This window comes from Dunckerocampus dactyliophorus, chromosome 6, assembly GCF_027744805.1.
Source record: "Dunckerocampus dactyliophorus isolate RoL2022-P2 chromosome 6, RoL_Ddac_1.1, whole genome shotgun sequence".
Lineage (NCBI taxonomy): Eukaryota > Metazoa > Chordata > Actinopteri > Syngnathiformes > Syngnathidae > Dunckerocampus > Dunckerocampus dactyliophorus.
This window is the reverse complement of record NC_072824.1, coordinates 9621221-9644061: the sequence shown is the minus strand read 5'-3', so window position 1 is coordinate 9644061 and position 22841 is coordinate 9621221. Positions and strand designations below refer to the sequence as shown.

Genomic DNA, 22841 nt, shown 5'->3' with positions numbered 1-22841 from the left:
ACTCAATCCGTTCCATAATTTAATTCCACATACAGAAATGCTGTGGGTTTTCAGCGTAGTTCTTGCATATAAATATTTTAGGTTTAATTTTCCTCTAAGATCATATTTCTCCTCTCTGATTGAGAAATACTGTATGAGGTTTTTGGGTAACAAGTTATTATTAACTTTATGCATTATTCTAGCGGTTTGAAAGAATACTAAATCTGCGAATTTTAATATCTGTTAATTTAAAAAATAAAGGGTTTGTATGTTCTCTATACTTGGCATTATGAGTTATCCTCACCGATCTTTTTTGCAGTACATTGAGTGAGTGAAGATTGCTTTTATAATTATTTCCCCATATCTCCACACAATACATTAGATATGGGAATACTAAGGAACAGTACAGAGTGTGGAGTGATTTTTGGTCAAGAACATATTTTGCTTTATTCAATATAGAGATATTTCTCGCCACCTTTTGCTGTATATATTTAATATGAGATTTCCAACTCATTTTTTCGTCTATTATGATCCCCAGGAATTTATATTCCACTTTTTCAGTGTCCACTCTGTTAATTTGTATTTGTTTGTACGTATCCCTTCTGCTATTTCCAATGTCTTATGTCTTTATTGTCATAATATTTTGACTTTATTATTGTAATCACATAAATTTTACCCAAACAAATTTTTCTTTTGTTTCTCATAATATTATGACTTCTTAAAAAAATGACTTAAATGTTTAATATTTCAACTTTATTCTATTATTTTCTTAATATTATGTCTTTATTCTTCTAATATTTTGTCATTATTCTTATAAAATGTCAGCTCTTGCTTCCATTTGTGCTGTTGGTTTCTTTTTAGTTTTATTGTTTCTTTGTATTTTTAGAATGTGCCGAGGGCAGATTCAAAAAGAGTCGCGGCCCGTAAATGGCCCCCTGGCCACAGTTTGGACACCACTCATCTTGATTGTCTCACTCAGCAGTTTCTTTAGCAGTTTGTAAGTGCAATTAGTTGATGAGGAAACAACACACACTTGCGGGTTTGTCGTTGTAGGACCTCAAGAGCAAACAGCTCCGGGGGGGGGGCGTGCTACTGCGGGGCCATGTCTCAGCAGTAGCCTACTTCGGGGCTACGGGTTCTCTGAGGACCCCGCACTGTGTTTGATGTATCCCACTCAGGCACATACCAGTCGGCCTTCTGTTGCGTGCGCCTGTTACCTTTAATGAAGGAGAAGGAGGCATCGAGACTGTCCTTGTATGGACACCTTTTCACGTGGGTTTTTGATGTGCTTCTCGCACGACATACTTTATTGGTGATCGATCGGAAAGTGGTTTTCGAGCTCATGTCAGTCATCGGGATGTCTTTAAGATGTGTAGACCCCATACTGTAAGTCCAGTCATAATTACTACCGTGTGTTGTATTCACTAATGTACTAGATTTGGTTATTGCACTGTTTCATGAAAGGAACACATTTTTGTTCTATGGTTATCATGACATCACACTTGTGTTGGTAACTTTCTTTCGACATTTGGCCTGATTTGTAGGATTGTAGGCCAGCTGTAGGACCCTTTAATTTGTCTGGATGTCACATTTGTCCTGTGTAAATAGAAATAACTTATTCCATGGTCAAACTGGAGCCATTAACTGTACAGGCAATGATTTAAGTAACATTTTAACATAAAGCGTCATACCGGAGTAAGGAGAAGCCAACCACTGTAAAACAATGAAACACTCAGTGATGCAAAAGTGACAGAAGTATTGGGACACCACTCAGGTTGCTCTTAATGCGAGTCCATTTATGCTTTTATGTAACTTTTTGTTTATATTATATATAGTTTTCTTCTCTTCTCACATTCTTTGACAGGTGTCTTTAACATTTCATTCCAATATTGTATGGAATTCACTGATGTAGTAAAGTAGAGTTGGTGATACTTTCATGGTAATAAGTGGCATTTGTGGTTCTGTTATGACCCAAGGGAACATAACATATTTAATGAGGAAATGGGAGGCGGGAAAGTCAAGTCACCCAATTTTATTAATTATTAAACTAAAAAGAGATTTTAAAAAACGTCCCTTGCCCAAAGAAAACGTCCTAGAAAAACAAAAACAAAAGGACAGTGAGGTGAAGAGGCAAACCCCACACAGGGCCGTCGTCCTGTCACCTCATTGCTACCCCTAAATGAGAAAAAGTACACAACTAAAACCCTAAACAGAACAAAGCCCAAAACAGGACAGCGGGTCACACCAGGACAAAGAAGATACTAAAAATTAAGAAAGGAACCCAGGCTACTGCGCAGCTTCACGGCAGCAGCCAGCGAGAGGCAGCTGAATGGCCCTGGAGCATGACGAGGAGGTGGAGAGAGAGCGAGCGAAGCACACCTGCACACATTTAATGCTCCAGAGAGGGCGGGGCCAATTAGCTGCTTCCTGCAACAAATGAAAACACAAAAAAAACCCAGCTCTCAAACATGACAGGTTTTGTGGTTATCACCTTTTTAATGCTCTTTGCCAATGCTGTTACCCTCCTGTGGTGGCATCCAAAAAAACCCCAAAAAATGAGTGACTTAAGAGGCATTTTTTTTTAGGACAGTTGCCCTAAATTGTACCTTTTTATAGGACCCTTTTATTTGTTTGGATTTCTAATTTTTCCCATAGGAAGTAATAGGAATATAAATCTGTTCCTGGGTCAAACCATGGTCATCATAAATCACATTTTCACATTATTAACTGTCTTACAAGCATTAAAAAAGTTAAACACTGTAAGTAATAAAACACTCAACGGAGCATATGGTAACAAAAATATTGGGACACCACTGAAATTGGTTTGTTCATACTTTACGCGCCTTCCTGTCTATATTCTACTACTTCTTTTCCATAAGCCATCATTGACTTTTGACCTCATACATGTTCAAAATATACATATTTGTTTCCAATCTAGGAGTGTAGCACAGACGTGTACATGCATAACCTTGTTTTTCTGTTTTCCATCACACCCTTTTCTACCGTCGCCCTGACACCCATGCTCTCACCATCACCTCCTCCCTGCAGATCCCCTCTGCCGGCCAGCTAATGGAAGCTTTGCGCGTGAAGATGAAGGAGAGGAAAGTGCTGACAGAAGAGCTGGCCACGCTGGCAGCAGCCGCAGCAGTCAGCGAAAAAGCCTGACTCCCCGGGCTGAGGCTGGGAAAACTGTCATCCTCTTCTTTTTCCTCCACCACCCCCACTCTTTTTCCTGGCCACGACTCGGTGGGAACTCAGCCCGAGCTGTGTATTTGTGAGAGGGAAGCGCTTCGGACCCACAGCGGGCCGAGCTTTTGTAATGAGCCCTCGACATCTGTGTTAGCACCCAGTGTCTGTCAGAGAAAAGGCCTTTTTAGCGCCTTTACTCCCAGTCAAGACCCAGGGTGATGAGGCTAATGCTTACGCTAATCTTTCACTTTTATTTCCTCTCTCCCTCAAATATTTGGTACATCAAAGACTTTGAGGTACAGGGACTCGACCTAACAATGCCAAGTCTATACTTTGACAGTCGTAATATTCAAAGACAGCAAGGTTTTGTACACTTTTAGGGGATTCCGTCCATCCTAAATCATGTACATTGATTCATAAAAGACACCCACACCTTAGACATTTTTCCTGGACATTTGGGCTAAATTGTATGGCTATACAAGTCTTTGATGTGAAAGCATGCACAGTTGTGGCAATTAACCACTTATGCACTATTGCGGATCAGATGCGGTTATCTGTGTGAAAGAAGCTTAAAGAAAAAACTGCGCTTTTTTTTGGAATTTTTCTCATTCGCAATCCATATGTGAAACATGAACACATTTATTTCCCTTTTCTGTGCGTTCTAACGAGAGAAAACGAGTTAGTATGAGCCAGCTAACAATGCACGTCATGAGAGGTACCTATTTTGATGCTAAAGCCCTAACAAAAAACCCATTCCATTTACATAACTGACCTGTACATTAACCAAGCTACAGCGATATTATTGTAGCATCTAAGACGAAAAACTATATTTATCTGGCGGAGTAACACGACGCCTCGCTCGTCTCAGCGTCACTCACAACGCCTCAAGCCACTGCAACGGGACAGACGGAAGAGTGGATACTACTGGTTCTCAGTTTCGCTAAGAAAACTCAACAAGATGCTCGTTTACTGTCAGGATTTGTTACCTGAGGACTGGAGCACAAGTCTTGTGCTGGAAGACACAGCCATCCCAATGAGAGTGGACATTTTAAATGCTGTCGCTGTTTATATGCTGCTGTTGTTGACGGAAATACCGTTAGCTTGATAGGCTACGTCAAATCAATGTGCCTAGGAAAGATGTTTTGGCAATTTTTTAAATCATCAAAATACGGCAGGATACTGTAATTATGACATGTTATCATCAATGTACTTGTTAATGCATGATCACAGCATGTAGTATCTAAAACCTTGTTAAAGGTTTTTTTTAGAGGGCTTCATAGTCAAAATAGGTACCTCCCATGACGTGCATTGTTAGCTGGCTCATAATAACTTGTTGTCTCTTGTTAGAACGCACAGAAAAGGGAAAGAAATATGTGTTGATTTTTCACATAAGGATTGTGGATGATGGGCAAAATTCCCCCAAAAAGTGTAGTTTTCCTTTAAATTTGTGCAAAATTGTGTTTACATTTCAATTTTATGCTTACACCATTTGAATAATAAAGCCATGTTTGTCATCTTGTCCGAACAGCATCTTGTGCTGTGTTTTTCTCCTTCAGTTCAAAGGTCATCTGTGAGGGTGACCGACGACAGCGAGGATCCGGCACCTGTGTGTTGATTGACAGCTGACTGGGAGGTGGGAGGCAGGCATGTGGGTTTGTTAACCCCTGCTGTTGACATGATTAACAAGCACACACAGAGAACACAGGTTCCATCCTTGACACCTTCTTCCTGCCTGTCTTATTATTATTCACTTTGAATAGGAAGGTGCAACGCACGCTGGTCTCCTCTGTCCTTGAGCTGGCGTCCTACACAGGAGACCACCACCATCTTTCTCTCCCTCCGTTACCTCCATCCGAGTGTTTGTTTTCTTTTAGCTATTCTTTACGTTATGCATAATTAACAGCGCCAAAGAATCTCTCCGTTAAAGAATTTAAAAGAAGAAATAATTCCACTTTTTAATCACTCTCCCCTCCCTCTCCTCTCAAGTATATGCTAATGATGTCGTTTTCCTTTATCTTTTTATAATAAAGGATTAGGCCGAGGACTGTCTCCGACTGCATCTCGGGGACCAATTTAGCAGAGATCCAGGAGAGACGAGCCCTGGTGGTTAATTACCATTCATTAACATAGTTTGCATCTCCTCTGCTCCAATACCCACGAGCCGGCTATTGTCAATATTTGTCCCATATAAATTCCTGCCTGTTTTTTTTATTTTACTCCCCTCTTTTTGTCGCTGTCCTCCAGCGTCGCTAATGACAAACATTAATAATAACTCAGAGCAGTGAAAGCACCATGCAAATGAGCAGACTCAGCTTCCTTTTGCGTAGTCAACATGTTTTTGCGCCGTGCTATTCCTGTGACATACTGTATTCAAATGTGGGCCCCCTTGGGTTTAATTAACCTGGCCTTGCCTCCGACACTCCCTCTGTGAAGACGTTAAAACGCACAAATGTCCCGCTCCAGACATCTTTTTTTTTTTTTTTTCCTGTGCCGGAATGGCCTGCCATTCCCTTTCTTCGCCGTCCTCCATGTCTTCCGCTCGTCTTTCCTTGTACCGCTCTCATTAAGAGAGGGGCCTCCGCTGGGAGCGACTTTGATCACTTCTTCCAAATGCAAACTTCTCTTCCCTGTTTATTCATTCCAACTCTGTGTCATTTCTCCTCCTCTTAGCCTCGCTGGCTCCGGCTTTCACTTTGGCCACACTTTACAATGTCCTTTTTTTTCTGCAGTAGAATGTTCCTGGAGGGCTCGGCCAAGGTCAAGATCATGCATTACCCCTTTTCCACTTCACAGCACCTATACACAACTCACTCTTGGTATTTTTCCACCGTCAAAACAATTTGGCTGAGAAGATACGTCGTAACATTTGACAGCTAGAAATGACAGCAGTTAACACACGCTAACATTGGCTATGGATCCTCCCTTTGGCTACAGTGCCCTCAGTCCAGGACACTCCACAGTCTCCACTTTGCTGCAGTGCTCTGTTTTGTTGCTGGACTTAATTTCCTCTTGGACAAAATTCGGACAAATTTTCTGATTGATTACCTTATTGCCACATTTGAGGATACACAGCTAACAATGACACATTAACACACATGCTAAGATGATCTTACCTTGTCGCTGTGCCCAGTAGTAGTATAGTCCACAATCTCCACATTGCTGCAGGGCTCCAGTTTCTTGCTGTCCTTAATCTCCTTTTGGATAAAATGTTTGTTCATTTTTGTTGTTAAGCATTTTTCCTTCCGACATATTGAACTCCAATCTATTCTGTGCTGCAGTGATCCATTTACTCACTGCCCTTAAACTCCACTTGGATAAAATTTGACTCCATTGATTTTGTTAGCATCCCGCCTCTCGCCCAAAGTTAGCTGGGATAGGCTCCAGCGTGCCCCACAACCCTAGTGATGATATGCGGCATAGATGGACGGATGGATGTTTTTCTCGCTGCCCTTAATCTCCACTTGGATAAAATGTGTTCATTGTTGTTTGTTAGCATTTCTCCTTCCAATGTACTACACTCCAATCTCTACTGTGCTGCAATGCTCCGTTTTCCCGTTGCCCTTAATCTCCACTTGGATAAAATTTGTCTCCATTGATTTTGTTAGCACCCCGCCTCTCGCCCAAAGTTAGCTGAAATAGGCTCCAGCATGCCCCCACAACCCTAGTGATGATATGCGGCATGGATGGATGGATGGATGTTTTTCTCGCTGCCCTTAATCTCCACTTGGATAAAATGTGTTCTTTGATAAAATATGTCTCCTCCTTCAATTCCATTGTCATCGTTTCTCATTTCGACCAATACATTCATGACGGTACTATACCAAACTAAGGCGAGTCAGTACTGTGTCATGGAAAAGAGTGGCAATACAAAAACAACACATTCATTCATTCATTTTCTATGCCGCTTTGGAAACAACACTTTTCATTTTCCACTATTTTTTTATATAGAGGAATTTGTTTTTCGACAAAACAAAAACAACTTCATATAGGACTGTAGAGCCGCATTTCCGACATAATTCCTCTACTTCCGCTGGTCCCAGAATGTCGTGGCCCTCAGAGAGTGGCTTCTTGTCTCTAAGGTACTGTAATGCTGAGGACACCATCTGCCTTACTTTACTGTAAGAAGAAGTGGATTAGCGACCGGGGTCAACCAGCCCTTTATTCCTTTTTTTTCCCCTTTCCTTCCCAAGGCTTTAGAGAGGCCGCCACCACAGGGAGCGTCCACAGAGACATTGAGTGTCAGAAGACGAATGAAAGGATTGTATGTACCAAGGCAGAAGCTGATAGACATAAGTTTCCAAAGAAAAGGATAAAAGTAGTGCGACATAGCTCTTGATCATTCAATTAAGGAATAAGGAGACCCTTATTGGACGATTCTATGCTCTTTGCTAGTTTTGGGAAGGACATTTTCTGTTCAACACACACAGCAGGCCGACACAAAGGCATGCTTTGATAACTTTGGAGTGTATGAAACCCATCAGGCACATTTTAGTCCCAACATTACTGACCTCTGCTGCCATGTTCTTACGTCTTATAGCTGTCCCAATACTTTTGTCCATACAGTGTACATACCTGCCTGTGCTTTTTAGTCTGCCCCGACTTTTCTTTTCGATTCCTATCCTGCAACAAAGGAGGCTCTTGCAGTCATCATCTGCTGCTGTTTCATGTCTGCACAGCAAGCGGAGATCAATAGGGTTATGTACACACCCGCTATACCTTTTGAGGTATTTCAGCTCAAGATAAAGTTTACAATTAGGGACTCTCCTTCATTCCAGTACATCAAACATGGAGGTTAGAAAGTAAACATGCTGTTTTATACATGTGTCAAAAACACATTTGGCTGCACGACACTTATTTCGAAGAGGGTGCCAAGTGTCTGTGGCAATGATATCAAAGCTATTTTGGCGGTGTCAAAAAAGTGTGTCAGGGAAGTAATGACAAACCACCAGAGAGGCTCTTCGACTACAGTTAATTGTGCAGAAATTCTCTGATTGTTTCTGGTTTCAATTGATGCATTCAATGCAGCATGGAAAAACGACGTTAGCTATCAAACTACTTCCTGGTTTCATAGAAAATGAAGTCAAGCTCTGCCATTTACTCCTGAGTGAGCACAATTGTTCCATCATGGCAAATTCAATTCCTCTGCATTTTTAACCTTCATTCATTCATTCCTTTTCTATGCTGCTTGTCCTCACTAAGGTCGTGGGGGTATGCTGCAGCATATCCCAACTGACTTTGGGCAAGAAGAGGGGTACACCCTGGACTGGTCACCAGCCAATCACAGGGCACATACAGTATAGACAAACAACCTTTTACTCTCACATTCATACCTTACAATTTAGAGTCGCCATTTAACCTAACATTGATGTTTTTGGAATGTGGGAGGAAGCCCACGTACGGGGAGAACATGCAAACCCCACACAGATACTGTATATCCAACGGAGATTGGAACCCAGATCTTCCAGGTCTCCTGACTGTGTGGCCAACATGCTAACCACGAAGCTACCATGTGACCTTTTTTAAAAAGTTTAACCTGATTTACTCGAATAAGTTGTGTAATTTTTTTGTAATAGTGCTACTGAAAACAACACCTTTGCAGTGTAAGCACGGACTGCCGTGTTTGTTAGGTGGCCATCTTGTGTTCTTCTGGCCTGTGGCTAGTGGGGTGTTGCTCCTCCAAACACCACCTCCACCACCATGATCTTCTCCAAGCGCTCATTAGCAGACCGGCTGACGTTTGAAGGGTATAAAGCGGGCCGCCCCATAAAGTAGCACTCCTCAGGTAATCGCACTAATGAAGTGAAGCAACACAGCATTTTTTGTTATTATTCTTTCTTTCTGTATGTCTGTTTGCCACTGCAAGAAGTGCCCGACAACAAAGAAGTGTTTGTATGCATAATATGAACACCTCATGCTGGTGGGCTACTGACTGGAGGGCCCCCGTGAACACAGGTGGAGCGGGGCAGCGTCACTGGGACCAATTAGAGCAGAGCCCAGGTACATTAGCATGTTTGAATGGAGAGATGTGATCGTAGCGGGATTGGCAGGGTTTAGAAAAAAAAAATAGTGTGCCCAAAAATGACTGCAACATCCAGTGTGATTGACCAAAGTGACCAACTTTCGTGCTTCTTTGTGCTTCAGAGTGGTTTCAACATTAGAAAAGTCATTTTCAACTGGTTTATTGCTTTAAAGTTCGTTGGGAAAGTTCGTACCTTTGTCTACGCTAACTTATACGAAGAATGCGCTAATAACAGAACTAGTTCAGCACATGCCAGTGCAACCTTTTCTCCACCAGGGGGCGATACTAAATGCTAAGTGCTGTTTACATTTTTAATGGCAATAAATGTCAACTTTACAGCTTCATCATCTGTTTATCACCTTATAAGGCATTCGCTTGAATAATTGTATTCAGAATTATTTAAGATTTTCTCATACTACAAACTTTGTATTGCCATTTTTTTAATATTTAGAATCTGTGTTTTTAATTTATTACAATGATTTACTAATATTATAACTAAGTATATTTTTCCATTAGGATTTTATATATATATATACATCTATCTATCTATCTATCTATCTATCTATCTATCTATCTATCTATCTATCTCGTGCAACTAATATAATTTAACTCCAGTGTATTTTGTTTAAAGTGCTCACATTTATGGGATTTTTTTCTATTGTATTTTCCATTTATTCTTGTTTTAGTTTTTTGTGGGCTTTTCTACATTTAAAATGATCATCAATACCTCTCTCTTACGGAATTCTAATACGGTAAAGTGTGACATTGTGATGTATTATAACCAGCCAGGGGTGGATTAATTTTCTTTAAATTACATGGATGAAGATGGCTTTTGTGGTAAATAAGTGATCCGTTATTGTCTCCTTAACTATTTGCCTCAGGCCACGTCTCCTTTTTGACTTAGAATAATCTCTTGTGAAAATATTGACTTCTTTCCCACTCAATGATGTGAAAGTAGCGTTTTCACACTTCAAGCTCATCTCAAGTGTTTGGTATGATGTTTTTTATGGCTCTGTTAAGATCTAACAACTATTCAAGTTTATGACGATTGCTAATGTGTTAGATAATGTGTAATATTTTTGCATTATGTACCTATTTTTCAGTGCCGTTATCAGGGTGCTATATCTCTGTTTACCACCAGGTGACAGCAAATGTTAAAGTTGCGTGGTGGACTCAACTGCTTGTTTAATTCATGTATTTCTCTGTAGTGTATTCAGCCGTATTTTTAGGAGACGTACGTTAAGTTAAATCCCAAGTGAGGGAAGGCTTCCCTTGTAGTTGTACGTTTAAGAGTCGTAATATTTCAGCTGGTAAAATGTGCCGTTTTCTGTTGGTTGCACACTCAGGAATGTTCCACAGGATGGCGCTAGTGTCATTGCAAATGTTGCTGCCTTCCCCCTCCCAAAAAAACCATGTAGCCACGAGGTACACAGAATCAGTGTGATGCTTTTGTCCAACACTGCAAACTACTGTCACAGGAATAAACATAATGTTACTTATTGTTAAATTAATATTTCTCTGACCGTGTCAGTCTCACCCGAGCACTATTATCTTTGTAACGGCAGAATGTGTGATACACATTTTTAATGATTTGTTTACATATGGAATGTTTATTTGCATATGATTTGATTTAAAATCGAGTTTTGTATATGAGATTTGCACTTTTTCATTGCAGAATTTTTAACTTTTGTATTTTAATCAGATATATTTTGTTTTTATTTTATTTACATGTGTCACTAGTGCTTATCGTGTTTTTAAATTACATTTAGTATTTGTTACTTCCGTATCTTTAAATTGTAACAATCTTGTATTAGTGATAATCAATGTTTTAAAAAATAAATAATTTATTTTCCGCTGTGATAATTCATATAATTCAGTTTATATGCATATTTTTTCACTTGTCATTTTTTTTGTATTTTATATTTGATATGTTTTAATTATTGCTTCCATTTATTTTATGTGCTATTCTCATGAGTTGTATTTTTTTTTTCATACAGTTTTAAATTTATTTTATTTGCATGCATATTCTTATGATAATAATGAAATGATCCGGAGGTGCTATTTTCTATGACAGATTATTAGGGTCACATTGACAGGAAAAAAAATCCTGTGAGATTTTGAGAATACAGTCATAAATGTATTAGAATAAAGTGTACATTTTCAAGAAAAAGCATGTAATATTACAAGAATAAATTTGTAAAATTTACAAGAAAAAGTTGTAAATTTACGAGAAAAAATTTGTAATATTACGAGAATAAAGTCGTAAATTTATGAGAAATTATGTGTCACACGTGTTATAGCGTTGCAGCAAAACAGAGCAGTTGAGCACAAACAGATGTGCATGTCTAGCTCTTCTCCCGCATGTGGCTTCCGCCACTTCCGCCTAACTTACCCCGTCCCCTTCACATGCCCAAGGCCAAAGGTCACATAAATCCCCCCTTTTCATAGCTGTCTCAGGCAATGCCTACAACATAAAGTTACGACTTTATTCTTGTAAATCCACAATTTTATTGTCATAATATTACAAGTTTTTTTGTCGTAAATTTAAGACTTAATTCTCGTAATATTACGAGTTTTTTCTCATAAATGTACAACTTTATTCTCATAAATTTACGACTTTCTCAAAATTACAGATTCTTTTTTTTCCCCTCAATGTGGCCCTAATACGTCGTCATAATTTTCTACTATTGCTCATCAATACTAATTATGTCGCGCTGATTTTTTTTCATATTTTATTTTTTTTAGATAGTCATTGGTTGGTTGGTGCTGTGATGTTCGCTGTCCATGGTGCTGTATACTGTACAGACACATCCAGTCTGTACAGTACAGTACAATACATACTGTTTGTGTGCCAAGCTTGTGGCATCATATTCCAAAAGACTTGAGGCAGCAGTTCCTTCCAAAGATGCATCAACAATGTTTTGAGCAAAGGCTGTGAATACTTATGTATGTGATTTTTTTGTTTGTTTTTTTAGGATTTTTTAAATTTTTTATTTATTTGAAAACATTTTGGAAAAAAAAAACGTTTTTCATATGGTCATGGTGGTGAGTTGCGTTTAGAATTTTGAGAAAAAAATAATTTATTGTATTTTGGAATCAGGCTGTAACGTAGAAAAACGTGGTAAATGCAAAATGGTGTGTATACTTTGCAGAGGCACTGTTTTGCCACTCTAAAGAAACACCGGAAATCATGTTATTTTTCCCCCTTTTTTCTATTGTAATGGTAGCATGTGGAATATATAATCTGGGATTAACAGTTTAGGTGTTAACTACCATCACATCACTACCCTCTAATGAAATTGAAATTATGTTGGGTTATTTGCTCTGTGTATCTCGATATTTTCTTAAAATGCAAAATGACACGTCAGCCATCCGAATGCTTTTAAATGAGACATTTACACCCTGCAGAACAAGCCGAGTACATCTGAGAAGAGGACAAGGGGCGGAGCCTTTAACCGGAGCTTCTTCTGACGTCGAGCTGTGCGAGTCACGTGTGTCCTTGACCGTCCAATCACCGCCGGGTAGCTTCCCTTGGCGCAGGAGGAGATCCCTGAAGTGAAGACGAAGCAAGGTTAGCGTCTGCCTCTTCTTCCATCAGGACCACACGTTTAACAACACACTAATAGGCGTTTTTAGTCATAGTAGCACATTTTTTTTGTCAGCGTCCATCTTTCTCGTTGGGTCGGAACCAGCACACTACCAGCATGTCTGTAGCGGGCCTCAAGAAGCAATTCCACAAAGCCACTCAGGTAAGGACGTCCTGCGGAATGTGATGCTGCTGTTTTGTAAAAATATATATATATATATGTGTGTGAGGGTGGAGGCATTGGTGTGTGTGTTTGTGTCATCTTCTTCACGTCTGCAGCATTGCACCAAAATGCATTTTTATTGTCATTACTAGTAGTAGTAGCAGTAGTAATAAGTATTAGGTTAAAAGTATCACTGCATCCATCCATCCAGCCATCCTACCCTTCAGATGACATTCCGCGTCTCAGCATCACGTGACATGGCAGCCGAAACAACCCCTTTTTAAAAAATATTTATTTAACATTACCCCCTCCCTCCAGCAGCCAATGCTCACACAGGACGAGTGGATGGATGGATGGATGTTATGCAATCGTTAAGTTGCCTCCCTGCCTGACTGCCTGGGCGGAAATCCGCTTCTCTCATCTGCGGCACGCCATGACCTTAGCGCCCTCTAAGAGCATTTATCTTACACACACACACACACACAGCAGGACACTTCAGTAAAACCTGTCCATACATTGTCATGCGAGGGTGTCCAAAGTGCGGCCGGCAGCACATTCCAAATAAACCAAGGATGCCTACTGTAAAAAAAAGAAATGGAGCAGATCCTTTGATTTTTCAGTATGCAGCCCACAGGTGGAAAATGTTTGGACACCCCTACCTTGTAATCTAGCAACATGACAGGGACAAAATATTAGGAACACCTCTCTTACTGTCCTGTGATGCAAATTACAACCGCGGTAGTGGTTCACACAGCACTGTCTATCACAGTGTACAGGAAGAGAGAGGTGTCCCTAATGTTTTGTCCCTGCACATGTCACTACAGAATAATGTAACCGCAGCTCTATGATACAGTAATGGTATTATGCACCACTACGTGAACCACTACACCCCCAATGCCCATATAATTGATTACCTCTGTTATATGTCCAAAAGTGTATGGACACATAAAAAAGCATGCAAGTGATATTTTTTTTTAGTTTTCTGCTTCAATGCAACACCATCAAATAAAATAATCAGTATGTGATTCAAGTGTCAATGGCTGTCATTTAACAGCTTCACCCAAAAGTAAATCAAAGCATTGAGGATAAATACTGGAGTAAAAGATTGTAAGTAATTTCTGTATATAAACTCAGCAATAACTTACTGGTGATGGATAATAAATTAAATGTGTTTCTTAACATTGTTGAATTTGGTCAAATCTGTTATACACTTTTTTGGAATTTTGCCCATCATCCAAAATCATTCTGTAAGACATGAACACACGTCTTTTCTGTGCATTCTAAAGATATAAAAACAGCCAAAAAGAGTCAGCTCATTACTGAGTGTAATGGGATACACCTATCCTGCCTACAAAGGCCGCTATTAAAACACCTCCAACAAGGTTTTATGGTTATATAAACATGCTGTGACCATGTACTAACAGGTACTTTTATGATAACATGTAATACTTACAGTATTTTGCCGTATTTTGGTCATTTTAAGCATTACCGGAACTTCCTTGCTAGGCGCGTTGAGTTCACATAGCAACATAGAAACGAACGCCTTCACCTTGCGTTAACTTTTCCAAACTCCAAAACAAAAACACAGCAGCAGTGGTGGCAGCTCCAATATGTAGCGTTACCTTTTTGGTAGTGGCCTGAGGCATTGCGAGCACGACGCTGACGCGCTGCAGGCCAGTGTGTGGTGAAGCTAGTCGCTAGCCGGCTAGTAGCTCGTGTGGTGTGGCAAGGTGTCAGTGCCCCAGTAATGTAGTTCGATCGGCGTAACAATGATACTAATAACAATAACAATGTTGCTGTAGCTTGGTTAATATGCATGTCACATTATATGTAAATGGAGCGTTGTTGGCTTTTTTTTCCCCCAGCGGGCTTTATGGGCGGAATATGTGTTTCCAATTACGTGTATTCTTAGCTACGTGTTTTTATATCTTCAGAACGCACAGAAAAGAGAGACATTTTTGCTCATGTCTCACATTAGGATTGGGATGATGGACAAAATTCTCAAAAAAAAGTGCAGTTTTTCTTTTAAGTCTTTGTGAGTTAATATCCTTGTAGTGGAGATGATGTCATCTTCAATATTTGTCCAGTTCCTTGATGTCTTTGACAGGTACTTTGGCTTCCTCTGATCATAGATTAAACTTAATGTAGTTTTTGCAGTTAGAGCTTCAAGTGCCTTACATTTTCAGCTGCTTGCTTAAGTTGCATGCTTTCTTGGCAAAGAAAAAAAAACAAGTATTTAGAGCAGGGGTCACCAACGTTTTTCCTTGTGAGAGCTACTTTTACAAAATGAAATGGCCAAGAGCTACTCATTTTTGTAACATTTATTTTCAGAGCTTATTTTAAACCCAAACAAAGCGAATATGCTTGTTTTACCAGAACATGAACAAAATGCTGGTGTCCACAACTCACATTTTGTATTTCAGAATGCATTTCTTTCTACCGTTCTTTTATTATTAACTGAAAACCTGAATGAAAAGCAGGCTTGCGGGCACCTCATGTGGTCGTGGGGGGCTACCTGGTGCCCGCGGGCACCACGTTGGTGACCCCTGATTTAGACTATGCAATGATGGCGTAATAAGTGTCCACTCAGGATGCTCCGATTGATCGGCCGCAAATCAATATCAGCCGATTTCTGTAAAAACGTGATCGCCGTATGTCGATAAACACCTTTCAAAGCAGATCACAAAAACCGATCAGCGTGCGGCGGCGGCAAAAATCCGACATGTCTGCAGGGTTGTATTGAGCCGACAAGGGATGGACTTTGTCCCGTATTGCCTTACCTTCAGCATAACAGCTTGACACAGGCTACGGCAATCGATGCCAGCATGTTTGAGCACTCCCTTAACCAAACCTATTGCAGTTAGACTATGCTTGCACCTTTGTTTACACGCTTTGCCTGTCTGTGACTGGCTGTACTTGACATTGGCGGCAGCTAGCTAGCTATCTAGCTAGAGTTATCTGCCTGGCTTCTGGTCTTTGCATCCAAATGTGACTATTTACCACAGCGACATTTGTTTTTAAAACAAACGAGGAATGTGATTAGTTCGGAGCTCATTTTTGTCTCACAGTGAAGCCACAACTGGATGTCACGTTCATGGGGTACGTACTAACTTTTTCAAGTGTCACTGGACAACTTTAGTCTCTGGTTGTCATTATACCAATTATGTCTTGTCCTCATAACACTATTTGTGTGTGGTTGTTAAATGAACATGAACACTTTGAGTGGCCAGCCTTATGATGGATATACTAACAAAGGGGTCTCCTCACTCGCCAGGTGATTTTGAGTAGCTCATCAAAGGGTCAAAGAATATTGGCTTTGACTCTTAGTAGTTTTTTATTATAACTGTTCAACTGAGCCTTTTGTGTAATGACAATGACCACAAAGACGATGGCCATACTGTTTGAGTGGAGATTCACTGAATCCAGTTGACTGAATCCACAGCGCCTCTGCTGCAGGTACTGCATTCCATTTTGCGTCAATGGCTTAAAGACGCAATCAATCAATTGCTCATTATGTCCGTCCTTCCTTCCAAGCAGTGGAGGCTTGAAGGAGCTCCGTGAGTGTTGGTGAGTGGTGAGTCACATTGGCTGTGACGGCCCACTCCAGACCTCTCACAGCAGGTCAGCGGCAGCCTGGTTGAATCACGCCGCCTTTCTTCCCTCAAGTGCACCTGCCAAACTTAAGGAACACTGTAATGTTCACACAAACACCAGACTGGATTGCCGGGAAACAGGCTTTTATTGCAGGTTTCAACAACAGCCTCAATAATCCTTAACATGGGCTACTGTTGCAGCCATAACCCAAACCAAGCTAAATCTCAACTCTGAACCCCCAATGCCACTTCTTGTCCACCCCCGACTCAGTTCCCCTATCACCGGAACACATTTGCAGCAACACACATGAGTATGAGTTTTATTTATGTCTTAAATGTCTTATTTTGTCTTATATCTACTATATTAGGGAATTTGAGTGTAAAGGTGACTACAGGGGCATTAGTTTATGTCTAGAGGGCCCTACTGTATATTTATACATACCATTTATAAATAAGGAATCCTTCTTAACAAAAATTCACTTATGACGGTTTTGTACTCTTATCTAATAGATCTGCTGTGGTGATTCTGTTGTATTTTTCGACTAAGAAAGTTTTCATACGAGTGCAAATCTTTCTTCCAAGTGGCTAACAGTAAAAACTTTTTAAAATGGGCGCATTTTGTTAATCGCTGCAGGAGAATGCAGGTTAATACTGCTCAATGTTAATACTTTGCAGGAAGTCACTGTGCGCATTTTAATGCTGCGTAACTAGACAATAGTTCTGCTCAGCTATGAAGTTGACAATACTACAACACATGTCAACACCGTTGAAATGAAGGAAAATAGAGTGCACTACATGGCTGCCACCAGCAGTGGCGCTGTTGATTCAGCCTCAACCAATCCTGAAAAGGTTGAGCGGTATAGAAAATGAATGGCTAGACAGTAAAGCTGCGAGGAAAGTATCATCGAGAGATTGGAGATTGGACCAAGAGTTGGTTTGAGTGTGAAGAGTTTATTGCCACTTTGTGGTTGCACTAAATGCACCAATGTGTTGGTTGAGTTTGGAACACCGTGACTTATTGTTATTATTATTTTTATTATTGCGAGCAGAACCTTAAAGGTAGAAAACAGGCTATTTTGAATTTTTTTCCATAGGAAATATGGATTGCTATACCCACCTATGTCTCTGTTTGTTCCTATTAGATATATGGTTATCATCATACTTGTGATGGAGACATTGCGCAGGGGTCGACTCCATGCATCGCGCCTTTTAACATACAAGTGTAAAAATAAGCACTTCAAAGTCAATGGTGCAATCACCGTGTAACATGCATGCAGCGAATGTGAAGACCTGAGGTGCGAGTACATTTGGTTCTTCAACTGTCAACATTTCTTGGTCTATGGTTATCATCGTATTTTGATACTGTATATTTTGCCATCACTTATCCCCTTTGATGGTGGGATTACAAAAAACACTCAAGTGATATTTTAACATTCTTAATCGTCATAGTGTAAAAGAACGTTAACCACTGCAAAACTAACACAATAACAATAAAAGAGTGTAGCTTAACTTTGGTAACGAGCGATGTACAGTCTTTGAACACAAGTCCTCCAATCCTCTGTTTCTGTGCCACGACCCAGTAATCCCAGTCCAGGATCGCCACACACAGACACCACTAGAACACAAGGAGGGGTCGGGGGATGAACGTGAAGCTTAAAGGAATCAGATAAAGAAGCCTATCTGCACTAATAGCTCATTAGCAAGTGCAGCCTTTGTCATTGGATGGCATGCGGGGTCCTGACTTGAAGATCATAAGAATTAATAGCAATGATTGAATAACTGATAGGAATGCTTTCAGCTGGTGATGTGACGGTATTTGTCTTACTGATGTAAAAATCATTGTGTATTGATTTGTTCTTTTTCCACCTACTGATGGGTCAGAGAATACAGCAGAAAAGGCAGCATTCAGGACGCTTTTGGACTTTTATTGGCTTTTTTTGCGAAAGAAGAAGAGTGTGAGAAGACAAGAAAAAGAGTCTGAAATCAAGACCGTTGACGTATCTTTTTCTTTTTTTTTTTTTTTACAGCAGTTAACCTCTTTTTACACTTGAAATGAAAATTAAGACGCCAAAAATCACCTTGGCAATACACGATATTGTTTTTACACTCTTGCGTCACCAGCATCATACACGTCGTCACTTGTTGTCAAAGTTACACAGGACAGTTTTACAGTGGTTCACTTCTTTTTACACTTGTGAGACACTTGAGAATGTTCCGAAAGCTGCAGTGCAAAAATTGCAATACACATTCGTTTTTATGCTCTCAAGACTTGGTGTCGGCACACACATTGCCACTTACAAAAGTTTTTGCTAGACTATTTTACAGTGGTTAACTTCTTTTTATACTTGTGTAACAGTTAAGAATGTTCACAAATCTGCAAAGCAAAATTACCTTGGCAATACAAATATTTGTTTTTGTAAGACTGCAAAATCACTTTGTCAGTAGATTTTATTTGCAGCATCGCCATTCACATTGTCACTTGTCATGAAAATGAAGCAAGGCTGTTTTACAGGGGTTAACTTCTTTTACACTTGTAAGACACTTAAGCATGTTCAAAAATCTGTAGGGCAAAATCGCCTTCACAATACAAATGATTGTTTTTATGCTCTTAAGACTCCAGCATCACTTGTTGTAAAAGTTAAGGTGTTTTACAGTGCCTAACTTCTTTTTACACTTGCATGCCAGTGAAGAATGTTCAAAAATAATGCAAAAATCACCTTGGCAAGCCACATTAAGTAATCTCTTATTTATAACGGTTAATTGGTTCCAGACCGTGATAAGTGAATTTCTGGGAAGTAGGATTCCTTTTTTAAAAATTGAATATTTTCATAGTTTCATAGACAACCGATTTACGACCTCCTCAATACGTTGTTAACATTATTAGAGCCCTCTAGACAATAAATAACACTCCTATAGTCACCTGTACAATCCCATTACCCATTATAATAAGAGAAAATACGCCTTTTGTTGCTGTAAATGTGTTATGGTGCCAGAGGAGCTGAGTTGGGGGGGGTTCAAAGTTGAGTTTTAGCTTGGTGTGCGTTATTGCGCCTATTGTGAGATAATTCAAACCGGCAATAAAAGCCTTTTGTTCCGGCGATCAAGTCCGGTGCCTGTGTGTCTCACCGAACATTACAGTAACATTACTGACACCTAGCGACCAGTGCAGAATACTACACATCATCACAATGTCTTTGATTGCGTCTTCTGAATGCCTTATATTTGTATTTTAGTTCATTTAGCCATTTTCATTCTTGAAAATGCTTAATTTAGGCCATAAATACGTAAATTATGCTTAAATATCCATTTTTTTTACTACTACTAAGTTGTACTCAACCATGAAACATCATGATTCTTAATATATTTTTGAAAAACCGTGATAGAGTGAAGCCACGCAGTTCGAAGCATGAAGGTGCGAGGGATTACCATACATCTTTTTATGGTCTTAATACTCTAGCGTTGCCATGCAAGTTATCACATTATTTGGGTTTTTTTTGGGGGGGGGGGTTACATTTTACACTGGTTAACTTCTTTTTACACTTGATCGAGAAGTAAGAATGTCATGTAAGAACGTTATTTTTGGTTTGTAGCCTTTTATGGCACTTAACGGTGATAAAATGTTGCTTTAAACAATGCCTGTGCAATTCTGAAATGTGTCATGATGGCCACAGTTTGACCCTGGCACGGATCAGTTCTATTTCCATTATCTCCTATGAGAAATCATGTTTGGAGCGTCTGCTATAACCACATTGGAGCATCTTGAGTTCAAACTAATGGAAGTGACACCAAATTGGCTTAGGTTTCATGAGGATCAGACAGATGGCATACCCCCAAAAATTCTGCAGTCACCATACGGCCTTAATAACTAATTGCTAATCAGCCGCTTAGCATTTAGGTGGTTGTATTTTGCAGCATGTGAGGAAGACCCTGCCATTTTTATTATACCCTCGCTGTCACTTTTGTGCAGGGTGTCACTTTTCCGGGCTACTTCTCGTAATTTATGTCCCTGCTTGGTAATCACACGTTTCCCCGGCGTGAGACATCTCTCTCTCGCTCTCAGCCAAGGACGCAGCCATTTTGAAAGAGAATGGAAGCGCAGAAGCATGAAGGAGAATGTGTGGAAAGCCTCGCGGGGCGGGACGTTCCTTCACTCGTTCTGTAATTTATTTAGCAGTAGCAGTTTTGATTGAGAGTGGTGCTCTTTATTTACGTCACGAGTCAACTTTTACATCAGGGTCACATGAGTCACGTAGAACAGATGTCGCCGTCGTGACGCCCCCAATGGGCATGTGATCTAAATAATATCGAAACTGGATGTGAGCATTTCTTGAGCGTGCAATGGAGTAGTAATCTTTTATTGTTATGCAGGGACACCAGTGTGTGCAGAATACTAATACACATACTTGCTTGCAGCTGTTCTGGTTTTCTTTGTCCATTAGAGCAATTGTATGTGCACATGCAGGAAGGAATAGGTGTGCAGATAGGTGTGCGTCGTCGTGTCTTGCGTGAGCGAGGCCTTGAGGGGGAGCAGATTGCAAATGGGTGACTCATGCAGCCTGGATCCTCAGCAAAGGAGCACTGCAGTACAACGTAAAGTAGATCCAGCTGGGAGATAACAGATGGGGGGGGAGATACGACAAAGAGTTGAGCATCCATGCAGGAGCAGATTGGGAGGGGCTGACAGAGAGTGATGGACGTCTCAGCTGGAAGAAGACCATAGCATTCTTAATAATGCTAATGGACGCTCGACTATGGTGGGTTTTAATATGATGCATTAAGCAGACCTGCCACCCCCGAAATCCCAACATATTTTATGAGTACAAATGCAATATCCATGCGTATGTACGCGGGGGAAAATCAGTATTTGATTTTGTGAGTTTACCCCCGTACAAACAAATGAACAGTCCAGAATTATTTATTTTTATTGTAACTGAGAGAAACATATTTTTTTATTCAGAAAAATGACATTAAATAAATGTTGAAAGTTAATTTGTATTTGATCGAGGGAAATACTTGATTACGTGATTATCATAATTATGCTGTATTTATTATGGTGCATATTTATTTACTGTAAATCTCTTTCTTTCACATGACTCAAATTAGTACAACTACTATTATATAATAATAATAATTATTATTATTATTATTATTATTATTATTATTTTATTTATGAGAGCCTTTCAGAATTTCAATAGACCTCTGTTGAAAATGAAACACCAAAGGTGACTATAATAATACTAATGAATAAAGTAAATATAAATAAAAAAAAAATATATAAAATATATCATAACAACAATAATATTGACATAGTAATATCATATGTAACAATAAATGATGTAATAAAAAAATATATAATATTGTTTATCAAATAATTTTTCCCAATATTATTCAAATAATAATACAAATGTTAAAATAATTATATGTTCATTATTATATTTTTTTATTGTAATTATTTATTATTTAATAATTATTATAATTCAGAATTTAAAGTTAACTTGTTAATAATGCCAGTTAATGTGCGCATGTCTTGTTGGACCCTCGGCCCACACCGTAGTTTGAGGAGTTCGCAGTGACTGGCGCCACAAGAGGGAACAAATATTAAGCAGAAACGATATTGATCATCAAAAAGAACCAGGGAAGAAAGTCAAGTGTCATATTTTTCATGTATATGCCTCACACTGCAGTGCAGCAGCATGCTGTGTATTCCTTTTCACCTCACACTAACCACAAGAAATTCCTAGCTATCATCGATGTATGAAATCCACCAACATCCATATTTGAGAAAATCAATGTTTTTTAGCATGATTTTCTTATAATGATATCTAAATTATCCATATTTTATTTGCTTTTATGTTTACAATCAAGGCATCCATATTGGAAAATAGGACAATGCAAACACGACATGTAGTAATTCCAGGTAAAAAAAAAAACATATTTCACACCATCAGAATTTATTTAAATTATTTAAATTTCATCTGATAGATAGATCACATAGATATTAAAGTCAATTCATACCCTACATACTGTACTTGTCCTGAAGCTCAGATCCATGAATTTGAAAGGCTTAAATTTGGACTTAACATTGAAAGCCGTCGTATGAGTCGATGTGGTTTAACACTCAGTATAAATCTGATACATAATTGAAGGGGAAGAAGTAATCTACCTAACAAACATGTATACGAATGAAAATATGCTCGATATCCGATGAAAAAATTGCATTTTTAAGAACGTCTCCACGGACTCTCCAAATTGTATTGTATTTGTATTTGTACTTTATTTATCCCACAGCGGGGAAATTCACTTGTTACAGCA

At 39.4% G+C, this 22841-nt stretch overlaps 2 protein-coding genes across 12 annotated transcripts in view; both read left to right on the top strand.

Annotated features, from left to right (window-relative positions):
- Positions 1–6185, top strand: part of cntln (centlein, centrosomal protein) — a 185409-nt gene extending 179224 nt beyond the window's left edge. For all 5 annotated transcript variants that reach the window (XM_054778873.1, XM_054778874.1, XM_054778872.1 and 2 more), the window contains one exon: positions 3028–6185. In XM_054778873.1, coding sequence (XP_054634848.1) covers positions 3028–3144 — 117 coding nt within the window. In that variant the 3' untranslated portion in view covers positions 3145–6185. The remainder of the gene's footprint in view (positions 1–3027) is intronic.
- A 6515-nt stretch (positions 6186–12700) lies between these two features.
- The window catches only part of sh3gl2a (SH3 domain containing GRB2 like 2a, endophilin A1), a 39277-nt gene continuing 29136 nt past the window's right edge, over positions 12701–22841 (top strand). For 5 of the 7 annotated variants that reach the window (XM_054778884.1, XM_054778883.1, XM_054778881.1 and 2 more), the window contains exon 1: positions 12701–12936. In XM_054778884.1, the coding sequence (XP_054634859.1) occupies positions 12892–12936 (45 nt within the window). In that variant the 5' untranslated portion in view covers positions 12701–12891. The remainder of the gene's footprint in view (positions 12937–22841) is intronic. The other 2 variants (XM_054778886.1, XM_054778885.1) reach the window with 1 other exon arrangement.